Genomic DNA, 20,800 nt, shown 5'->3' with positions numbered 1-20,800 from the left:
GTGACAGCCCCTCCTTCTCCCCTCCGTGACAGAGCTGGAAGTTCATTCCCCAGCTCTGAATGTGTTCCCGCCGCCTCGAGAGATGCCTAAACACCATCCTCAAGTCCGCACAAACACATGTCACACATTGGTTGATTCTTCTGTCATAAAACATTTGCCACTGACGCATCCAGGCTTCAGGCCAAGGGCGCAGCTCAAAAAAATGAAAAGAAAATCAATGAAGCCAATAAACAGCCCGTCAATTGTTCCCCTTCTGAGAGCAGCTACGGCATCTCTCAAAAGGCGGATTACTGACGGGTCTGTGAAGGCACCACCGCCACGCGCATGCGCAGTGCCGGCTGGGGCTTTAAGGGCACCACCGCCACGTGCATGCGCAGTGCCGGCTGGGGCTGTGAAGGCACCACCGTCACGCGCATGCGCAGTGTCGGTGGGTATTGTCGATAAGGGGCACCACTGTGTTCAGACACTAGAGGGCCCCATAACACATAAAATATAGACTCAGAGGGGAGGAGATGTGACATCTCCACTGGCTCTAAGGAGCATGCAGTGGAAGATGCTCACATCATCTGCTTGGGTTTTCAAGACAGTAACACGGGGCTACAGACTCCAATTCACTGTCACCCCTCCTGGCTTCTCGGGCATTCTGCACTCGCAGGCCCGAGGAGAGTCCGCCCTCATTCTGGAGAGAGAGATTCTCTCACTCCTAGAAAAGAGGGCTATATCTATTGTGAGGGGTCTCTGGAGCAGAGACCTCCAGCGGGCGCACATAAATTACCTGGAGCTTTTAGCGGTGTTTCTCACCCTAAGACGCTTTCTGCCTTTCCTCAGGGGACATCACGTCCTCGTGAGGACAGACAATACGACCACAATATCGTATATTAACCGCCATGGGGGTTTGTGTTCTCTCCAGTTACACACACTGGCGCGCAAACTTATTCTATGGAGTGGTAGACGTCTCCTCTCTCTGAGAGCGACGCACGTACCGGGAGTGATGAACCTCGGGGCAGATCTACTGTCCAGAGGTGCACCACTTTACGCAGACTGGACTCTACATCCAAGGATTGTGAGCCAGCTGTGGGTGCGTTACGGCAGAGCCGCGGTGGATCTGTTCGCATCGAAAGACAACGCTCAGTGTCAGCTGTTCTTTTCGATGCGGGATCTGAATGCACCGTTAGGCGTGGATGCACTCGCGCACGATTGGCCCCCGGGCCTTCTGTACGTGTTTCCACCCCTGGCTCTGATACCCCCAACTCTGGCCAGAGTGAGAGAGCAACGCCACACACTTATTCTGATAGCTCCACACTGGCCAGCTATGTACTGGCTAGCGGAGATATATCAGCTGCTCTGCGGGCAGCCGTGGCAGCTCCCACTACGCAGGGACATACTGTCCCAAGCGGGGGGGGGCGATCTTTCACCCACACCCAGAGCGCTTGGCTCTATGGGCCTGGCCCGTGAGTGGTACCATAATCGGGGGTGCTTTGTCATAATGACCAAGCCCCCTGTGTCCTGGGCTATCCCTTACAAGGGCAAGCCTGTTACTAAGCAACGGCTCTCCACTGTTTGTGGAAGCAATTGCTGTGGGGCCCGTACGAGTCAGAGCTCGCAGGCACCCTCGGGTTCGCGAGTTCTCTTGACTCAGGGTCCGGCTGCATCCTGGGCTCTGTCCAGGATGTCTCCCATCCAAGACATTGGTGCAAGCGGCGAGCTGGTCCTCACCGCTCACTTTTGTCCGCCTTTTAACAGTCTGGACGTTCTACTCCCAGTTTTGACTCAAGCAGTGCTGGGCACCTGGTTGAGTCGGAGCCCTACCTGTTAAAGTTCTGGTCGGTTTGGTGATTTTCGAGATAAGCTCGCCTGGCAATACGGGAGCTACAATTTCCCAGAGTGAGACATCGAACGGAGTGTTATGAATGAGAACTATAGGTTACTTACGTAACCCCAGTCCTCTGAGTAACATGAAGTGAGATGTCTCACCAGACGGCCCTCCTTGCTATGGTGAAGCGAGAAGAGGTGCTTATTTTGAATGACGCATGCGTCGTGGCGCAAGCTACTTATAGGGGGTGAATTCCCTGACGCTGACGTCAAGATCACCAGCCAATCAGGATTGGCGTAATGAGATTGATGCTTCCGTTTGCTCCGCGATGAGGCGCATCCCATAGTGAGACATCTCACTTCATGTTACTCTGAGGCCTGGGGTTACGTAAGTAACCTATAGTTTTATTCAAACTAGGACAGCATAAATGTAGTACATGCAGTGTTTGATAGACAGCACGGAAAAATTAAGATTTTAAAGAAACGTGTGGGTGGTCTGAAAGAACCAGGAGGTGAATGTGTAATGTACTTAAATACTGTAAATGCATCATCTGCGTCAGATTCATAATCACACTGTAATAATTCATACCCAGACTCTTTCAATTTGCTTGGATCTGTAAACACTTTTGTCAAATGTATTTTGTCCCTCGATTTTGTTTCATCTCTATTGTTACGAATGAAATTGTGCCATGTATCAACCAATATCCGACTTGACATTTACATAACTGGGATCATTTCCCATCCAAACAATGACAAATGATCACTTTATCTGCAGTAAAAAACTGAGCAGAAAGGGACGTTTTCTGTGAGAATACTCAAATGTTGTGTGGAAGTGGCGTATTCTCTACCTGCTTTGCTGGACATAATGTATTCAGGTCACTACACTGCTTTCCAGACCTTGTTACTACCACACAATTCCATTACGTGCCTTTAATCATAGCATAAATCATCCCTGCCATATGCTTTATCACACCAATGCCATTTCTATTACCATGCATGCAGAGCAATTACTTTGTCTGATGCATATTGCCAAATTGAGCAAACCCTTTCATCCTTCTACAAATAATGTCATTCTGCATTTGGCAGCCAAAGGGAAGATCCAGGCGCTGCCAAATATGGAATTAAAAAACGTCATCTTCCTTCTCAATAAAGAAAATGGATCGACTAGCATCTAAATGATGAAACAATATAGCTGCACCACATCGTGTTTTCTCTTTGCTTTCTTTAAACCACCCTCTTACTGTATATCACCACGAGATCCTCCCCTGACAGCGCATAGGTTTCATCTCGGAGGAGACGCAGCGGTGACATGATCTTTATCGAATTAAATCAAGGTTTCGTTTAATTTCCTGAAGGTTAATGAGAAGTTTATCATCCGCACCGAAGCCCACTTTCGCTCGCTGACACTGTAATGGGTCCTGATAAGGTAGAAAAATCGCTCACAGCAAGGTGACAGATGAGACGAGGATCTACAGAGAAGGAAAGGCTGTTATAGTAACGTGTTTTTGTTGGCAGGCTATGTGTTAAGTGGAGAGTGTATCCCTCCTCTGTTTGCTCTCAGATCAAACCCTACACACAGCTGTCCAGCTCAAACAATAAAGTGGGCGGATGCCTGAATCCTGTCATGAATGACCTTAACACAATACATCCGCCTATCAGTAAGCCTTTCAGTCCAGAGTGAGGACTTTAAGTCTCTCTTATAATATTGAGAACAAAGCCAAATTATCTTATATTTAATTTGAGTCTTATTCAGAGCCCTTTAATATGCTTCTGTATTTTGAGATATGGCAGAGGAAAACAACACAAGGGCAATTTGCTAATGGTTTATGTTCCTTTGCCTTTTGGGCTATACATTATTAATTCCACTTAAGTCATGCAGTTATTCATTTGGTGGATAATTAATAGTCTCCTTGGCTAAAGATAATACAAATCCAACAGGAACTAAAAGTTATGGATTTTACTCGCTCCGTTTCAGAAGATCCATTTAAATACAATTGTACATGTGCAAGGAACATCAATCAATAAACCTCTAGCTTCTCTCTGAGACCTAACCTTTATTCAGAAGACATTGAGCCAAACTCCACTTTAGTGTCCATCACTTCCACCGCTCACCTTTCATCTGATTATAGTCTGCTGGGTTGATTGATTGTTGACACCCGTATCAATATTCAATACCCAACAGTTGTCAGAGAAAAGTTCAGCCGGCTGCTGCCTGGAGGCCAGTCGGCTCCCCCTGAGACTGAGGATTTTATAGATTTAAATATCAGTCACAAGCCTTTTACAATCCACCTCTCCATTCTGATGAATGACTGAAAGTGCCACATAAAGCTGCTGAATACACTCATATCTCAAGCACCTGCATACATAAATTCTTAAGTTGAAATGGGGCCTGGGGCAGAGCTGTTGTAAGTGTCCATCAATTCAAATAGGAGCTATAACTGCAAAACCCAGTCTATGCTTTACATTTTTCTGGCCTTACGCAGCAGTCTGACTGCGGATAAGGAAGGGGCTCAGAATTCTTCATCTATAGATCATTTTTGGAATTAAATGTCACTGCAACAACATAGTTATTGTATAACAGGAGTACATATACAGCAGAGTTGAGAGAACATGATACTATTTGTACTGTTTCATCAAATGTGTACTCCTATAATTTAGAGTCTTTCTTGATTAACTCCAGAGAGTAACCCTTTTAAAAGGGTTTAAAGAGCCAATCCTAGGATTCCCCCAAATTACCCACAAAATAAATAGACAAAACACACTGTTGGTCCATGATATTAGAAAAACACATATTAGTTTTGAACCATCTGATCTGACGGCATTATCAACTAGACACCATTATTGTTTCAGTCATACTGTAATCACTAGTAGGCTTTGTGTCTTGAAAGTTCAGAATTTACTAAAACGACACACTCTTGTTTGCTTGTGAGAAAAGTTTAATATTACCAAATTCATATTCCTCCAATTGGTTGTATTTTTAACTTGAGAATATCTCAATGTCTCTGAGATATCGGCTACCTCCTCAAAACACAAAATATAATTCATTATTAAAGTTGGTATTTCATTCAAATGGTAGGTAAGACATAGAGAAGCACCCATGGATAGTGGAGAGTGAGAGAGAAAAAAAACAGAGACTGACAGGGGGCACAACGCTAATACCTGAGAAAGGGAGATGTGATGTTGCCACGGTGATAGGCCACTTGTGGGAATAACTGAGAATACAATCGGCCAGAGACACATACAGCAGCAGAAAAGTAATAAAAAGGGCTCAGGAAACAAGACATCATTCAGTCTTCAGAGGCTAGCATCGTCTGGCCCTTTCAGCCCTGCTGTCAGACGAAGGTTTATGCTTTCATTACTTCAGCTAAGTAGCCCCATGATGGAGCTCTCCCCTGCTTCTGGTTTGTACTAAATCCATCTATGGGACTATTTCAAATGACAATAAAGTAAACAGATTGTGTCATTTTCAGCTTGGTGGCAGCCGTTTACCAGTCAGGGTATTTATCTTTTCCTTAGTATTGATTTAACCTGAAAGGTAATTTGACCCTACCTTTACATTGACTGTGCCTGGCCCTAATGCCTTGTGCATATCCCATAATAATCAGAATGTGCACAGAAACCTCATATAGCCTATACGGTAGTGCTGCACGATTAATCGAAAAAAGATCGTGATCTCGATTCAGACACCTATACGATCTCATTTCTAAATTACGGCGATTCTATGACATCATGCTGATTTTTATTTTTTTTTATTATTATTTTGCTTCTGAATAATACCAACTTGCAATGTCAATCATACTTAAACGATTTAAAGCAAATATACTTTCCTCCTCTCATGCATTGTTAACGCTGCAGCCACTAGTGTTGCCAGTTTTTATGGAAGGAATAAGCAACCAGGTCTATGAAAACAAGCGCAAAAGAACATGAGCACTTTAAACCTCTATAGGTTGGATCTACAAGCTCACAACCGCAACAACTATTATTACTTACTACCAACTTTACAGAAAGATAGGCCCAATGTGGCTTATAATAAGTATACCTGGCAACACTCACTGACTGCAGCACGTGAGGGCAGGAGCCGGCAGTATGTTTACAGAAGCGTTAGCATTAGCACTGATTAGCAAAGAGTGACGAGAGCGACTAGTAGTACAAGAAAAACAGAAATGAGTGACACAGAAATGAGTGACGAGGAGGTCGAGGACAATGACAACAACACTGATGAAAATCCCGGTGGCGACTCTAGCGAGAGTGAGAGGGAAGTTGTGCTTGTGCCGAAAAAAGGACCACATTCATCCAGTGTGTGGAACTTTTTTGGATTTGATCCTGATGATGACTTACAAAAAGTCGTCCACTGTAAGCATTGTTCTCGCATCGTCGCAACGACGTCAGGTAACACCACAAACCTATTAAATCACCTGCAACGTCACCATAAAATATTTTTGTTACAAGAGAGACAAATGTTGTCCGTTTAAATTCATTGTACTCACGTGACGTCTAAGAGTAAGAGTGCAATAAATATTTTCATTGAAACGATGAGAATCGTGTGAGAATCGTGATCTCAATTCTTATGGAGGAAAATCGTGATTCACATTTGAGCAAGAATCGTGCAGCACTACTATACGGTACACATTACTCATGCAAGCTTATGTGCATGCACTCAAATACAGCTGCATCCTAGCATGCAAAGGAGAGGAGGAGAGAGGAGAGGAGAGGAGAGGAGAGGAGAGGAGAGGAGAGGAGCAAAGTTGAACTTATTATGGTCCTTCTTTGATGCATTGAGGCTTTGAAGTCAATACTGATGCAATGTATGACCTGAGGCAGAGCCAGACCTAAAAACCATTTAATTATCGCCTTGCCATTGCTCTTATATCAGAGAGCCTCAGTAACAAGCCACTTCATGTAACATGTCTCCACTTTTACAATTTACACAAGCAAGCTAGACGTAATAGATGGTTAAACTCAAGATAATTAAACTGTACACAACATTTAAAAACAGTGAACATTTGCATACCAGAAATCTAACTGAAATCTATATCCAGATCGATAACAGTGTAATGTCAATTGTCACCCTGCTTTCATTTTTTCTCAATTCATATCCCTCCATATGACACTGTCCCTTGCCCTCTCATAGAATAATCTTTCTCCCTCCCATCCTGTGCCTCTTACTGTACATCACCTGCTGTGATTATCCCCAAATGATCTCATGGAAACTGAGCAGTGAGCACCGGGTTGGTGGAGGTGAAGTGTTTTAGGGACATGGCGTGGCTGTCCCATCCCAGGAAACAGAATCCCAGTGGGGGTAAACGGATCGGAAACCTGGCTTAGCAGATGGTCTCCACTGTGCTGAATCCTCTGATAAGCAATTAGAAGCGCAAACAGCTATTCAGAACGAACCCGAGACCACATCTGTGACCCGGGTATGATACTGTCACAGGAGTCATAGGACGGTCAAAACAGATTGAATTATGCAGCATATAATACAGCGATGCTCACACAGGGAAAGCTGGCATTGGATCATTCCCTTTATAAGGCTCTGCACAGCACAGTATAGAGAGGTGTTTGCCATCAATAAAGAACCTTATGTGACAGTTGCTTTTTGTTGCCTCTTAGGTCAGTTTCAGGAGGAGTAGAACCACATCATCTATCTTCCACCAGCGATGTTACTGCAATAATAACCTGTCCACCCTACAGTATAAAGCAGAGGAAGGGATGCAGCCAGCCACATCTCCAATGATCCTTTCACTCCCACACTGCGTGACTCAGACCTGCTGATGTACAGTATAGATGGTGAGACAGACTGAGAAGAGGAGGCAGTTCCTGCTTCACAGAGAGACTGCACCAAGGAAATGTTAATAATTTGATGCTTCATCAGTCCCCGCTGGGAAATGATCTTAATGCTCAGGCCCCCCCGGGGAGCTCAGAGGGAGTTAGAGAGCAGCACCTACAGTATGGAGCTGCTCTGATTCTTCTTCCAGGAGCCTCCGGGTCATTGTATCATCATTCAGAAGCCGATGCTGATTTATCTTTTGCTTGTGCTAGGGAATTTCTACCTGAAATCACATTTAGTATTCTATTTTTGCAGTGAGAGATCACGTTGAGGAGAGAGAAAAGGATCTTTGAGGATATGTGAGAAATGCTTCTTTACCTTCAAGCCTCTGAGTTTGCGAGCTGGTGCAGAAACCTGATTGACAGCTGAGCAGCAAGGGTGTTGAGGCACAATATAAAGTGTGTTTACAGTACAAGTCAAATACATTGGATTTCATAAGCAGTACTTGTAAAATAAGAACCATTCAATATATAGTCTAAACATCTATGTTATCATTTGTTTGTTGAGTTAATTAGATATTTAGCGGTGCACTTCTTAGGGTGGGTGTTAGCTTATTTAGCAAGAAAATGTGGATGAAAAGACGTGTTTGTGGACAGGGATAAAACACTACATAAACAACTTATTAAGACCCAGTGTAATTATCTCTCCTCCTATACACTGGCTCCGTCCTACAGTACCTTCCCCGGTTTCCAGTTAACCAGGTTCTTGTTCACACGACAATAAGGAAATCATCCTACTGGAGAAAGCTAGGTGTGACTGGATTCCTTTTGTGCAAAACAACAAACTGAATGTAGTTGTCAGCCTATGACAGAATGGGGCTTTATGCAAATGCAGTATGAAATATGCAAATGATTTTCACAGCTTTCATGAAACGGGAGGTTGCTCTTTTTGAGCTCTACAATAATGCACTTTTGCATCAGGAGCAAAAGAAAACTTCTGTTTGATCAGTATTATTACTGATCAAACAGAAGTTTTCCACCAAAGGAACATTTGCTTATTTTTGCAATGTCATCTGTCCATGATTTTTGGAAAGCTTTAAGAAATGTGTCAGGAGGTGGCTGCGGTGTTAGATGTGGTTGGATCAATGTGATACTGCAAGTTCTGATCCATTAGGTGTGCGTCATCCCAGAGGCACTGAGTCACCGAACACTCCTCCCCAGAAACATACCAGGCAGCCATGACAGAAAGGAGACGGGGAGAGCGCTGTCTTGAAGGGGACAGGGAGCTCCAGATGACAAACACAAGAATGTCTCCATCCTCCATGACTGCTTACTTTAGGTCTCTCTCTGTCTGCTCGCAATTTTTAAGCCTGTCGAGACCGTGTGCCGCAAAATCTGTGTCTGCTTCTCTGTCTTTCTCTAGCCTGCAGTGTAATGTGCTTGTGAATCTAAATGTAATCTCATGTCACCGCTAGCCCTGAGGTTTCCGCAGAGCAGAGCATAAATAATCATATTGTAAAGTACAGAAAAAGAAAATGTGCAGCTACTTGCTGGGGAATATTTTAACGTTCAAATAACACGGACGACTTATTAAAACCTTAAACAAGGTTTGTAGTAATTAGCCAAGTGATGTTGGATTTCTTTATCCAAGAGCGATACCAGATAAACAACATTTTGAATTAATTTTGAAACTTGAACTGTTTACTTCGTTTTTTTTCATTACACATGCTATGAGTATTTTTAGAATGAGTGTGCTTAGTCGTTTCTCTAAGCCCAGACTTAAAGGTAACATGAACATGTATTGACGCCACAGTGTCTCGGTGACATTGCCTTGTAAGTCGCAGGTGACTTTGATCTAATAAGGAGAATTCTGGGTAGCCAGCTAAGTGAAACATCACTCTTGTGTCTCCTCTCTTGACCTTTCCCTCTGCAGAACACTTTGAGGCAGGGTGGGACAGACAAGGGCACTGAGGCTGCCGGGAGAGAAGATGGGTGTGGGTCAGTGGCTCTTTAGCGATAGAGGCCCAGGTGGCAAATGGATGGTTTAATAGATGGGGGGATAAAAAGAACAAGCGATGATGAGTCATCCCGCAGAACGGCTCAGAGTTATGACGGGCCTAAAGCGGGGCTGCAGGGAAAATCATTCATGAGGACAAATTGAAACCAATGATTTCAGAGTTGTAAAAAGCCTCCCTTGTGTGCTGCAAATTCAAAAGCATTGGGATGCTTATTGATAACATGTAACAAAGGGAGAAATACAGCTATAACTACACTATGATGTGACTTGTGTTGTCTGTTATGCAATATAAACTACAATTTCAAATACTAATTGTTGAAAATGTCTTCTCTTGTTTCACACACTCTTCTTCTTCAACTCTTATGTGACAGAATTTGAAAAGGAATGTTTTCTTGATATCATAATACCGTGCGCTGTGTCTGTATTTATATATGCATGCTCAGATGTGCCGCACTATGCCTGTTTGCAAAGTGAGAAAGCAGTGTGTGAATTTCTACCAGCCGAAACGATGCAGCTTGATGGCAAGACTCCCTGTTGCTCTTCTTTCCTCCTATGACACCCTACTTTCCCTCTCATCCCCTCCCCCTCATCCTCCTCCTCATCCTCCTCCCTCTTCACTCCTCCAACGCTTAGTGCACGACTTATGTTTCTTATGTGGCAGCAGACCAGAAGAAAACCAAGCCAGCAGGGCTGCCTTCACACAGCTGACGTGTGGCCAGGGTATGAGAACACATTCATGTAGCACTAAATCAAAAACTGAAACCAATACAAATGTATAACAGCCGTTTATCATTATAGATTCATGTGCATACATACTAAACATGATTAATTGACTATAATATGTACAAAAATACATTTTAAAACTACCGTGCTCAAGGAATTTCAATTGTTCAGTTATGCCTTACTGTTTTAACTGCATGAACAAGTCTGAACATTCAGAGTTTAATTAAAAAACTCTACTTAAAATAGAAGACCTTTACACAGCCATGCTACAAGGCTGCACTTAGGCACAGCTTTTAATTCTGGTTAAATGCCAACTTAGTCATGCTAGCAAGCTCACAGTGGCAGTGCTAACATGTAGCAGGTGTTAACATGTTCACCATTTGAGTTAAGCATGTCTGCAAAGTGACAGAAGGAGGTGAAGCTCTCAGATGTAATCACTATGGGGGAATTCAGGTCCATCTTAAAAAGGACAGAGAACACGACACCATTGGTAGATGTGAGTGCTCGTATATCCTAAAATCGTTTTAAATGTTGCCAGTTTTGAATGATTTTTAATAGTTTGTTTTACTTCGCATATTGACTGGCTAATGTGCTATTTTATTTGTGTTTTACAGCTAATCATGTTTAGTATGTCTGCCTGTCGTGTCTGTGTTTTATCTGTTGTAACTTTGTACATGCTGCCCCTCTTGGCCAGGTCACTCTTGGAAAAGAGATTTTAATCTCAATGAGTCTTTTACCTGGTTAAATAAAGGATATATATATATATATATACACACCTGTTGAGATATTTCAGTATGGATAAAAGTGATTGACCAACCAAAAGACCGGAAACATTTTAAATAGCTATCCTTAATTTGGGCAAAAAACAAAACAAACCATTGACAATAAATATGTGTATGGTGGACTTCACCAACTCTATTGTTTGTGTCATTCTGATCTAACACTTTAATTTGATCAAAGGAAAATAAATAAAATATATTTATATCTGCACAACATTTTTGCCAATGCCTTATCCTCAAAGTGCGTAGTGTATTGTTTTACTCCGACATGCGTGTGTAGTCATAAGAGACTTCTGCTGGCACCACACCCTTCTCTCTCCTCCTGCTCCCTCCATCTTACTTCTTCTGCTGCAGTGCTTGTCCCCCGTGGTCCCTCCAGCATAAACAACTATTGATCACCGTTCAGAGGATGTAAGTCAATGCCAATTGAATTTCCATCGACATAACTGATAAATTACGGCCAATGACAAAATGAATAAGCTGTGAAACTAGCCAAACTGAACCACTGGGAGGAATGGGAGGGAGGCCAGGAGACAGCCTGAGGGTTTCAGAGGGCACTGAGTTTAAGGTGAGGGAATAGGAGCAAACTGCCTCTGAGATTGAGTTTCATTATGGAGGTACACACTGCAGGAGCAAAGAGCCATGTCCCTGAATGCTGAACACAGACGTGACACAATGATAGATTTGTCAGTGTCAACAGCCATTCATGTACAGAGGAATGGGGTTGTGCAGCAAGCCTAAGGATTCCTGGGGAGATGGTTTCTGCGGCTATTGATTGTTGATTTCTCACGTCAACTTGACAGGCGCCTTCTAAGACAGATGCTTTTGATACACACTATGGGAATTTAATGTGTTTTTTGTGCATTCGTGTAAGAATATCTGTCCATATGTTCAGAGTAGAGCCGAGTGATCATTTGATATGTATTCAGTAAAATCATATCATGAAAATTTGACCTTACGATGTTATGCTTTTTATATTTCTACCGTACACATAAATAGTCTGGTCGCATGTGTTACATTACTTTTGCAAATTATGGTAGACTGTAAAGGGATGTTTTAAAATACAATTATTAATATTGTGATAATGATTTCAGCCAAACACGAGTCCGAGTACAGGGGGAACTTGCGTCAGAATGTGTGTGGGTGGATGTGTTTGTCGATTCCTCATTCATCAGTAACACACACTACTCCCATTGGATAGATAAATGATATAAAACATTGCATAGTACAATCCTCCCTCTTGCGATCACTCGACATGGAACAGGATTTCTTATCCTACTTAATGCTTATGAAGAAACATTCGCCGCCTATTACTTTTGTGCAAATGGTTGAGACTATTGTCACTGAGAGCGTGATGCAGGAGATGGTGCCGTGCTGACAGCTGTATCCATGCTGAGAAGTTTACTGACAGCAATACATTAGTTTCACGCACACTACGGGAAAGCATAATCAGCCAGCCAAAAACAGAAACATTACACATTCATGAATGCACACATCCACAGCATCGATCAACATACTGTATGTGCTCAAACACGCATTCAACGCACACACATACGTTCATGGGTAAACTCTGCAAACAGACTGATGGTACCCAACGGCTGCTGTGAGAAAAAGATATGCTTCTGCAAGCCCAAAGGACTGTCAGTACATAAATGCACTGTATACATAGGGGGTACATTCACACTGCACAAACAAACAATGCCAGTCTGAGAAGTAGAACAGTGTGAATGACAGCTGTTGTCCATGCCGGCAGTCACAGGGGGGGTGAGAGATTGCATTCACACTTATTTTCTCCACAACAGGATGCATTGAAAAATAATTGAATGCACCCACGGTTTCTTTTGCACAATATAACCTTGTATTCGGCCAAGACAAACACACACACACACTGTTCTGTCGGCACACATAAGTTAGAAAATGGAGAGAATGAGATAAGAGAGGTGTAATCGCAGGAAAATGAGTACAGTAGTAGGAAGTGTGAGAAAGTGTTCTTCCTGTCAGATGCTCTAGTGCAGAATCAGTTTTCCCAACATCGAGACTGTGCTGGATCGGTTACAATTGCAGTTAGAATGCATTTGCTGTCACTGTACGGCAGGGACAGACAGATGTGTTGTATTGGCAGATGACAGGGGTCAGTATGCAGAGTGTCATGCAGTGTGTGTGTGGGTAGATGGCTAGGCAGAGGGATGACCACGGGGTTTAGGGAGTGGACGTTGTGAACAGATGGTCCCTGGTTGCCACCAGAGAACCCATTAAGAAAGATAGAAGGCCTGACCTATTTCCAGACCCACCATGCTGCGCAAATCTACTGCACAGAGAGATAGCGAGAATATCTACACTCAAAGGTTATAATCCTCGCTGTGTTCGTTGGACATTATGAGATTACATATGTTGTTACTGTAGCGTTAATGCAGGAATCAATTGATTCAGATGCTGTAGCAATGCAGCACAAGAATTCCGCCCACTCATATTTTCCAGCTGTTATTTCCTCGGACATTGTGCCCTTGAGTGCTTAATGGGGTCTTTCTACAGAGCAACTGGGATGATACGGTTGTCAAGAGAGACCAATGAGCCATCCATGATCAGACCAGAGGTGCTCTGCCTTCCACCTATCCGCTGCATGCACTACATTTGTGTGGGCAGCTGTCTCACAGGGCTCGAAAAAACACGTCCTCCTTAAGCTGCAGCTGGCACTTAGTCGCTTAGTTGCTTCCTGCTCTGAATAAGTCCCCACAGACTGACTTTCTCACCTGTCAATCAATTTCCAGCAGATCTTTCTAAACTATTTTTTTATATTTGGAAGTGAATATATTGATAGAAATGTGTGTTTTAGTCTTCTCTTTTGTTTTGATGCCTGCTTTACCAGCAGAGGATCGTGTTCTGTAATCTCCTTATTCATTACCCTCCATGTTTTTCCCTTTGACCGAGCTTAGTGTCAGCTGACGGCCTCAACGGAGGCAGGTCATTTGTAAGTGAGGTGATAAATATTTGATACGGTGATATTGTAAAAGTGATGCGGGATACACAAAGCTAAAGCCCCACACAGAGGAGCAACATAGGCACATGCTAGCATCAATCACTTCCCCCCCGGTATTTTATACGGCACATAAGGTGACACGGACCCTAATCGAAATTAGATATATGGCTCTGTGTGTGTGATGCTGGTTGGAGAGGCTCATGCATGTAAGTTACAGAGGCTATGATCACACAACAACAGGGAACTTTGACATACGACCAGTCTGAGGAAACAACATATTATCAGCACCTTTGTCTCTTGAAAGCACATAAGGCAGAAAGATGAGCACACACGCCTGTGTGCACCTGCTGCCCTTTGTTTACGGTTATTACATGCTCCAAGCAATTCCGTGAGCCATAATAGCTTTCCCCTCTTGCAGGCTATGGCTCAGCAATGGGACTCCTTTAGAACAGGGCTTTAATGACCTCAGTGATTCCCATGCAGCACATGTCTGCTCATAATGGTTATGCAGCATGGGTAGATGCGTGTTCATTTAATTCCTTTCTCATCAGAGCAAAGTCGTTTGGCAAGGTCACATGAGCCGTCAATACAAGCAGGCCTTGTTCTTCGCACTCCAGCGATTCATCGTAGCATGGGGAAACAACATGGAGGACACCTGGGCCAAGCTGCTGCCACGGGTGGATTTAGATATGTCTGGTGATTCAATAAGCCTGAAGGTGTTCTTGATCTTTCCCTGGCAGTGAAGTCATCAAGGCAAATGAATGAATAGAGTTGGAGGGCTCTGCATTTCTGCCGACCAGAGGTGATCTGTCTCAATCTGCTTTGGCTCTTCTACCTGGAAAGAGTAGAGCCTGTATCTAGCTTTAACCCTACCTGTGTATATGTGTGTGTGGGCTCTGCTCTTCCCAGGCAGACACCCCCCTAATGTCAGATGACTGAGCGCTACTACACAGCAGTTGCCATGGTTACCAGCCAGGTCCTGTGTACACGGATACTCATTGCAATTTTGATCTGCAGTGAAGCACTGATGGTAGAGCAAGAGTCCCACAGAATCACCCACCTACACACGCACAAATACACGCACACACACCGTACACACTTACTTTGACAAATACACAAGCTGTCGTGCATGTACTGTTTATGTGGAGAAATACTAGCATACATGCATCCACAAATATACACGTTCCACCCACATGAAGAGATACTCATTCACCTACACAGAGCGCTCATCAGTTTTGTACATATTGTGCTGCATATCATTAGTCCGAGCACGTGAGCAAACACAGCCTGCTGGGTAAAATGATCAGCCCCACCAGAAGTAGAACAAATCACGGTAGGTGACACACTGCGATATCTCCAGGCGTAGAAACCCCTTTAAAAGCAAACATTGCCATATTTCTACCCCGACTATCACAACCACTCTGTGTTTCCTTCTCCATCTGAACGTCTGTCTCTTGGTTGGTGTGCACACACACACACACACACACACACACACACACACACACACACACACACACACACACACACACACACACACACACACACACACACACACACACACACACACACACACACACACACACACACACACACACACACACACACACACACACACACACACACACACACACACACACACACACACACACACACACACACACACACACACACACACACACACACACACACACACACACACACACACACACACACACACACACAGCAGATAGGGAGGGCTCAGTCAGAGCAGAAGATGAAAGCGAGAGGAAGCTGTGTCCATGCCAGAGGAGCTGTGTGAGTGGGGAAGTGATGAAAGAGAAGCTCATTTAGTAAATTGACAGCTCCCTTCAGGATGCTACATCTTCTTCACCATGAAAGGCCTGAATCCTTCTAAACGCCCAGCTATTCTCACCAGGCGTGAAGAAACGGTCACATTCCAGCAAACATTGACAGAGTCAGTATTTTAGTTAGGATCCATCTCTCTCCAAACTCCCACTGCTGCTTCAGTCAGTCCACAGAAGAAACTTCTGTTAATAGTCTAATGCAAATTGAGATTAGAGATGATCCGATCACGTGATCGGAGATCGGAGCCGATCACGTGATTTTCAAAAGATCGGGGATCGGGAGAAAAAAATCGGGGATCGGGATTTTTTTTTTTTTTTTTATATAATTTTTTTTTTTTTCATTTAATGTTACAAAACAAAAATGACCATGTTCACGTCTTAAAGTCATCCTGAGGACTTAGTTTTGGTTTAAAATTACACAACATCATGTATGTGTTGCTTCTGTTGGGCTTGTTTTCATAGACCTGGTTGCTTATTTCTCTGAAATCTGGCAACAGATTGGGCGCAGTGTCTAATAGTAGCAGTAAGCTAACGAGAGGCTACGTTCAGCTGGTGACTCGGGAGTCGGGACAGAGAAAATGTCAGCAGTTTGGAAGTATTATAAAATTGAAAGCGAAGGCAGTGTAACAGCCAGATGCAATGTTTGCAAGACAGAGGTTCCGCGTGGTGGAAAGAACAGAGCTACGTTCAACACGACCAATCTAATACGCCACCTGAGAAACAAACACCAACAACAACAGGACGAGTACACAGCGGCCACTCAGGTAACGGCACTGAAACAACCGACACTTTCAGAGACTTTCAAAAGGAAAGAGAAACTGCCCCAGAACAGTGAAAAGACCAACACAATAACAGCCAAGATAGCTGAATTCATCGCGTTGGATGACCAGCCGTTATCTGTTACCTTTTTTTTCTCTTAATGCATTGCATAAAGATCGGATCGGGAAAAATCGGTATCGGCAGATTGTCAAAATCAAATGATCGGAATCGGATCGGGAGCAAAAAAAGGTGATCGGGACATCCCTAGTTGAGATGGGAACTAAAGTAAGATCAGATGAAGCTTAGAGGAGATTTTTAAAGTAAAAGGCTGATTTTTTAGAGCAGCTGATGAATAAACCCTCATTATCATGTCACAATTATAAAATTCCTAAAGTGATTGTCAAATCACCCAAGTGTATATTGTCCAGCATTGGAAATGACGAGATTAACTTGAATGGGCTCTATTCAAACATTTTGAAATGTATAATCAAGCTAACTGTCTGTCGCTCAGTGTAGCTAAGAGGTAGATGAGAGCCGTACCATCACATTTTCACAATGTGTTTGTACCCCCTTAAACCATGTCCTTATGACAGGCAGTGCTTTTGAGGTACGTATCCCTAAAGACATCAAAATCACCTGCTATTACACATCTCAGCTAATTCTATTGCTGCAACAATTTCCATCGGACCATCAAGGAACAGAGTTAACTGTCATTATGGTTGAAATACGAACACTCAAGCAGAATGGGAACAGGCTGGATAGAAGCAGAGCATCATATATAAGAGTTAGACGGTTGCAGATACATCAGGATTTAGCAAAGAGCTGTAGAGTGCAGGAGAGAATCTGGGGCCAGAGTGAGGGATGAAGCTAAAGAAAGGGCGGTCAGCAGGGGAAAGGGACTGTAATTCATACAATGAGAAAAGCCATAGTGACAGCCCCTTACCTCTTGCACAAACACCTTGCTATCTCTTGTACAAATACATCCACACACACACACACACACACACACACACACACACACACACACACACAGCTGGCAGATGCACAGCTGAGAGAGTTACAGCGTGCCACACATAGGCCATTGAGCAGAAAGAAGGCAGGCCAGCCAAATATCCGACTGAGCTCAGCAAGGACTAAGCATCCCCAGAATTCTGTAGGGATTAAATTAATTGCCCTACAGAATGTCTCCAGTGGGACCTGTATAAAACAGGTGAGTGCATGTTTGAGTACATGACATGCAATGGATTTTACAGCGGATTAATCTGAAAGCCAATTTGGGTGTGAAAACCAGTTGCAGTCTGTTGGCCACAGGTACTCGTCTAATTGTGGGTTGGGCAAATGATTAATGAACTGCTACTGGTGTTTGAGACATTTAGATCCACTAAAAGAGGGAGAACTTACCAGAACTCTGCCAGTGAGCGTCTGAGCGGAGATCATGACACCGGCCCAGTCTTTGACTGAAGTCATCCATCCCACTTCGCTCATGGGGACCTCCTCCTTCACACCTTCACCCTTTGGTTTGTCTGTGGCTACGGGCTGGATCACCTTCACCTCCTGAAAGAAAAACAATAATCTATGTGAGGAAATGGAGCACATGAAATCTACTACACTAAATCTACATGGTAAAATAAAAAAGGCACACATATCAAATGGCATTTAGGCAATACACTACAGGCACAAACATTGGTTTTTTATGAACTGGTACATTTTAAGAGTTGTGTCTACTTTCAAAATAAGGGAAGGAATATATCCAAACTAAACTCATTCAGACAAATATTTTACTACAATTAGTATCTGTAGATTTTTCCATTTACCAAGAGCAAAAATGTGATACTATCTAATTTGCATATGTATATACTGTATTTTAACATGTATATCCTATGTTCCTTTTGTGTCTTGAGAATTTAATGGAAAAATCTCAAATATATCTTTAAGGTGAGTTATCTCAAAATGAATGAATTTGCAGACATCAACAACGCTAAGAACTGCCTGAATATAAATCAACCAAGAAGCTAATTACTGATATAAGCCCTATTGTAGCGCATGTGTGTGTGTGTGTGTGTGTGTGTGTGTGTGTGTGTGTGTGTGTGTGTGTGTGTGTGTGTGTGTGTGTGTGTGTGTGTGTGTGTTAGATAACAACATAATGTGTGTGCAGTCGCTACACACACACACACACACACACACACACACACACACACACACACACACACACACACACACACACACACACACACACACACACACACACACACACACACACACACACACACACACACACACACACACACACACACACACACACACACACACACACACACACACACACACACACACACACACACACACACACACACACACACACACACACACACACACACACACACACACACACACACACACACACACACACACACACACACACACACACACACACACACACACACACACACACACACACACACACACACACACACACACACCTTTAAAAGTTAATTGTTCCGCAGGGTTGAGAGAGTAAAGCTGTTGTTCACATGCAGACCTTTCAACGTTCCTTCTTGTGTCCGGCTGAGTGAACTGAGTTGCATGGCAGCTCATTGAGATGCTTTGCTTGGCACAGTCACATGCAGCTGTTCCTCTCCAGCCATTCACTCACTCCTGATTTGACACAAGTAGGCACTCAGCTTCCCTCTCCTTCTGGCATGACAATGGAATGAGAAGATTTCCCTGTGTTCAAGGTTCTTTATTGTCAAACCAACATAGCTACAGAATAATTATGTCGTTTAAAATCTTAGGTCACAGGCTTATCCAACAATGCAACACCATTTTACAGCTTTCAAGGCTTTCAAGGCATCCCAATGCTACAATTAAACTCAGAGTAAAGGTTTGTATGTTACCCTCAGCCTCATACAGCCACACACTAATCCCAGCAAATGGCGTCCACAGAGAATCCCTGGAATTGCAATAACTTTTGACCCTCTTGATGGCGGCCCCATTGCTCCTTTCCAAGAAGGCAGGCTCGTATTACAGCAGGGTACACGTTCAGCACTTGGAACGCATTTGACAATGTCCCTCCTCAAAGTGGCATCCGACAAGTAGCCATCAAAGCAGATTATTATGCCACGTCAACAAAGTGACATTTGTTTCCCAGCACTGAACATGTCACATTGCTACCGTTTGTTTGGATGACCCGGACCCATCACATTTGAGAAGGATGATGCAAGTAAAAAAAGAAATGTGTTTACAGCATATTCGTTTGTGTTGATGCAAGACGCACAATGTTCCAGGATAAGTAGGCAACCAAAGTCAAAGTAACCACTGGGGTGACCAATGCTGTGGAATATGTGCCCACATGCAACACGAAGACAAAACCGACTGCAACTTGAATATTTCTGAAGGGCTAAAGCAGATGAACCCAAGTGCTATAACAGATGAGCCCAATAAATGGCTGTGTCCATTTCAAGAGGATTGGCTGGTCAAATTGGATTATATTTCATAATGATATGGCATGGACACAGCTGCCACTTTCCTAATTTGATTCCAACGCCATAACAATAAACTGGCCCTAAAAAAGCCTGACTTAGTCATAAGATCATTATCCGCTCCTGCCGTCAGGCCTGTCAGTACTGCGGTGGATAATTCAGTTACTTATGCTTTATATACTCATTAAACGGCTTAGTGTTACGAGACTCACAAACTGTTTAAATACCTATGATGGGTGTTATTTGAAATATATAGTTTTGTCTTTGAAAGTCACACAAAATCAGGGCCTGATTTTAAATGCCAGGTTCAATGAAAGTGATGCAGACTTTTCTTCTGAAATGTAGGTAAATAATTCATTAGGGTGTGTATAAGACACAAACTCATTGGACCCCATTCAAAAAAAGAGAGAGTTGTGTCAATTACCTTCCAGTCTAACAATTTCTTCAAAAAGATCAATGTTGCCTGAAAGCTAAGGTTAGTGTTACATTCACAGATACATAGACATATCTAATTGAATACGCAGGCTGCATGAGCAAGATTCTGTCTTCTCTCAAACTCTCAGCCAACGACCCTCTGTCCAAACTTCTCCAGTACTCCCCTGACTACTAGCCAGCATGCGTCTCGCCTGTCACATGCTGTAAAT

The 20,800-nt window shown here is 43.3% G+C and overlaps 1 protein-coding gene across 6 annotated transcripts in view; it reads right to left on the bottom strand.

The window, feature by feature from the left end:
• The window catches only part of LOC117459588 (calcium-activated potassium channel subunit alpha-1a), a 136,243-nt gene that overhangs the window by 85,350 nt on the left and 30,093 nt on the right, over positions 1-20,800 (bottom strand). For all 6 annotated transcript variants that reach the window (XM_034100502.1, XM_034100503.1, XM_034100504.1 and 3 more), the window contains exon 2: positions 18,079-18,231. In XM_034100502.1, coding sequence (XP_033956393.1) covers positions 18,079-18,231 — 153 coding nt within the window. The remainder of the gene's footprint in view (positions 1-18,078; positions 18,232-20,800) is intronic.

Source organism: Pseudochaenichthys georgianus, chromosome 15 (assembly GCF_902827115.2).
Source record: "Pseudochaenichthys georgianus chromosome 15, fPseGeo1.2, whole genome shotgun sequence".
NCBI classification, from domain to species: Eukaryota; Metazoa; Chordata; class Actinopteri; order Perciformes; family Channichthyidae; genus Pseudochaenichthys; species Pseudochaenichthys georgianus.
The sequence above is the reverse complement of the archived record's forward strand: the minus strand, read 5'-3'. Positions and strand labels throughout refer to the sequence as shown.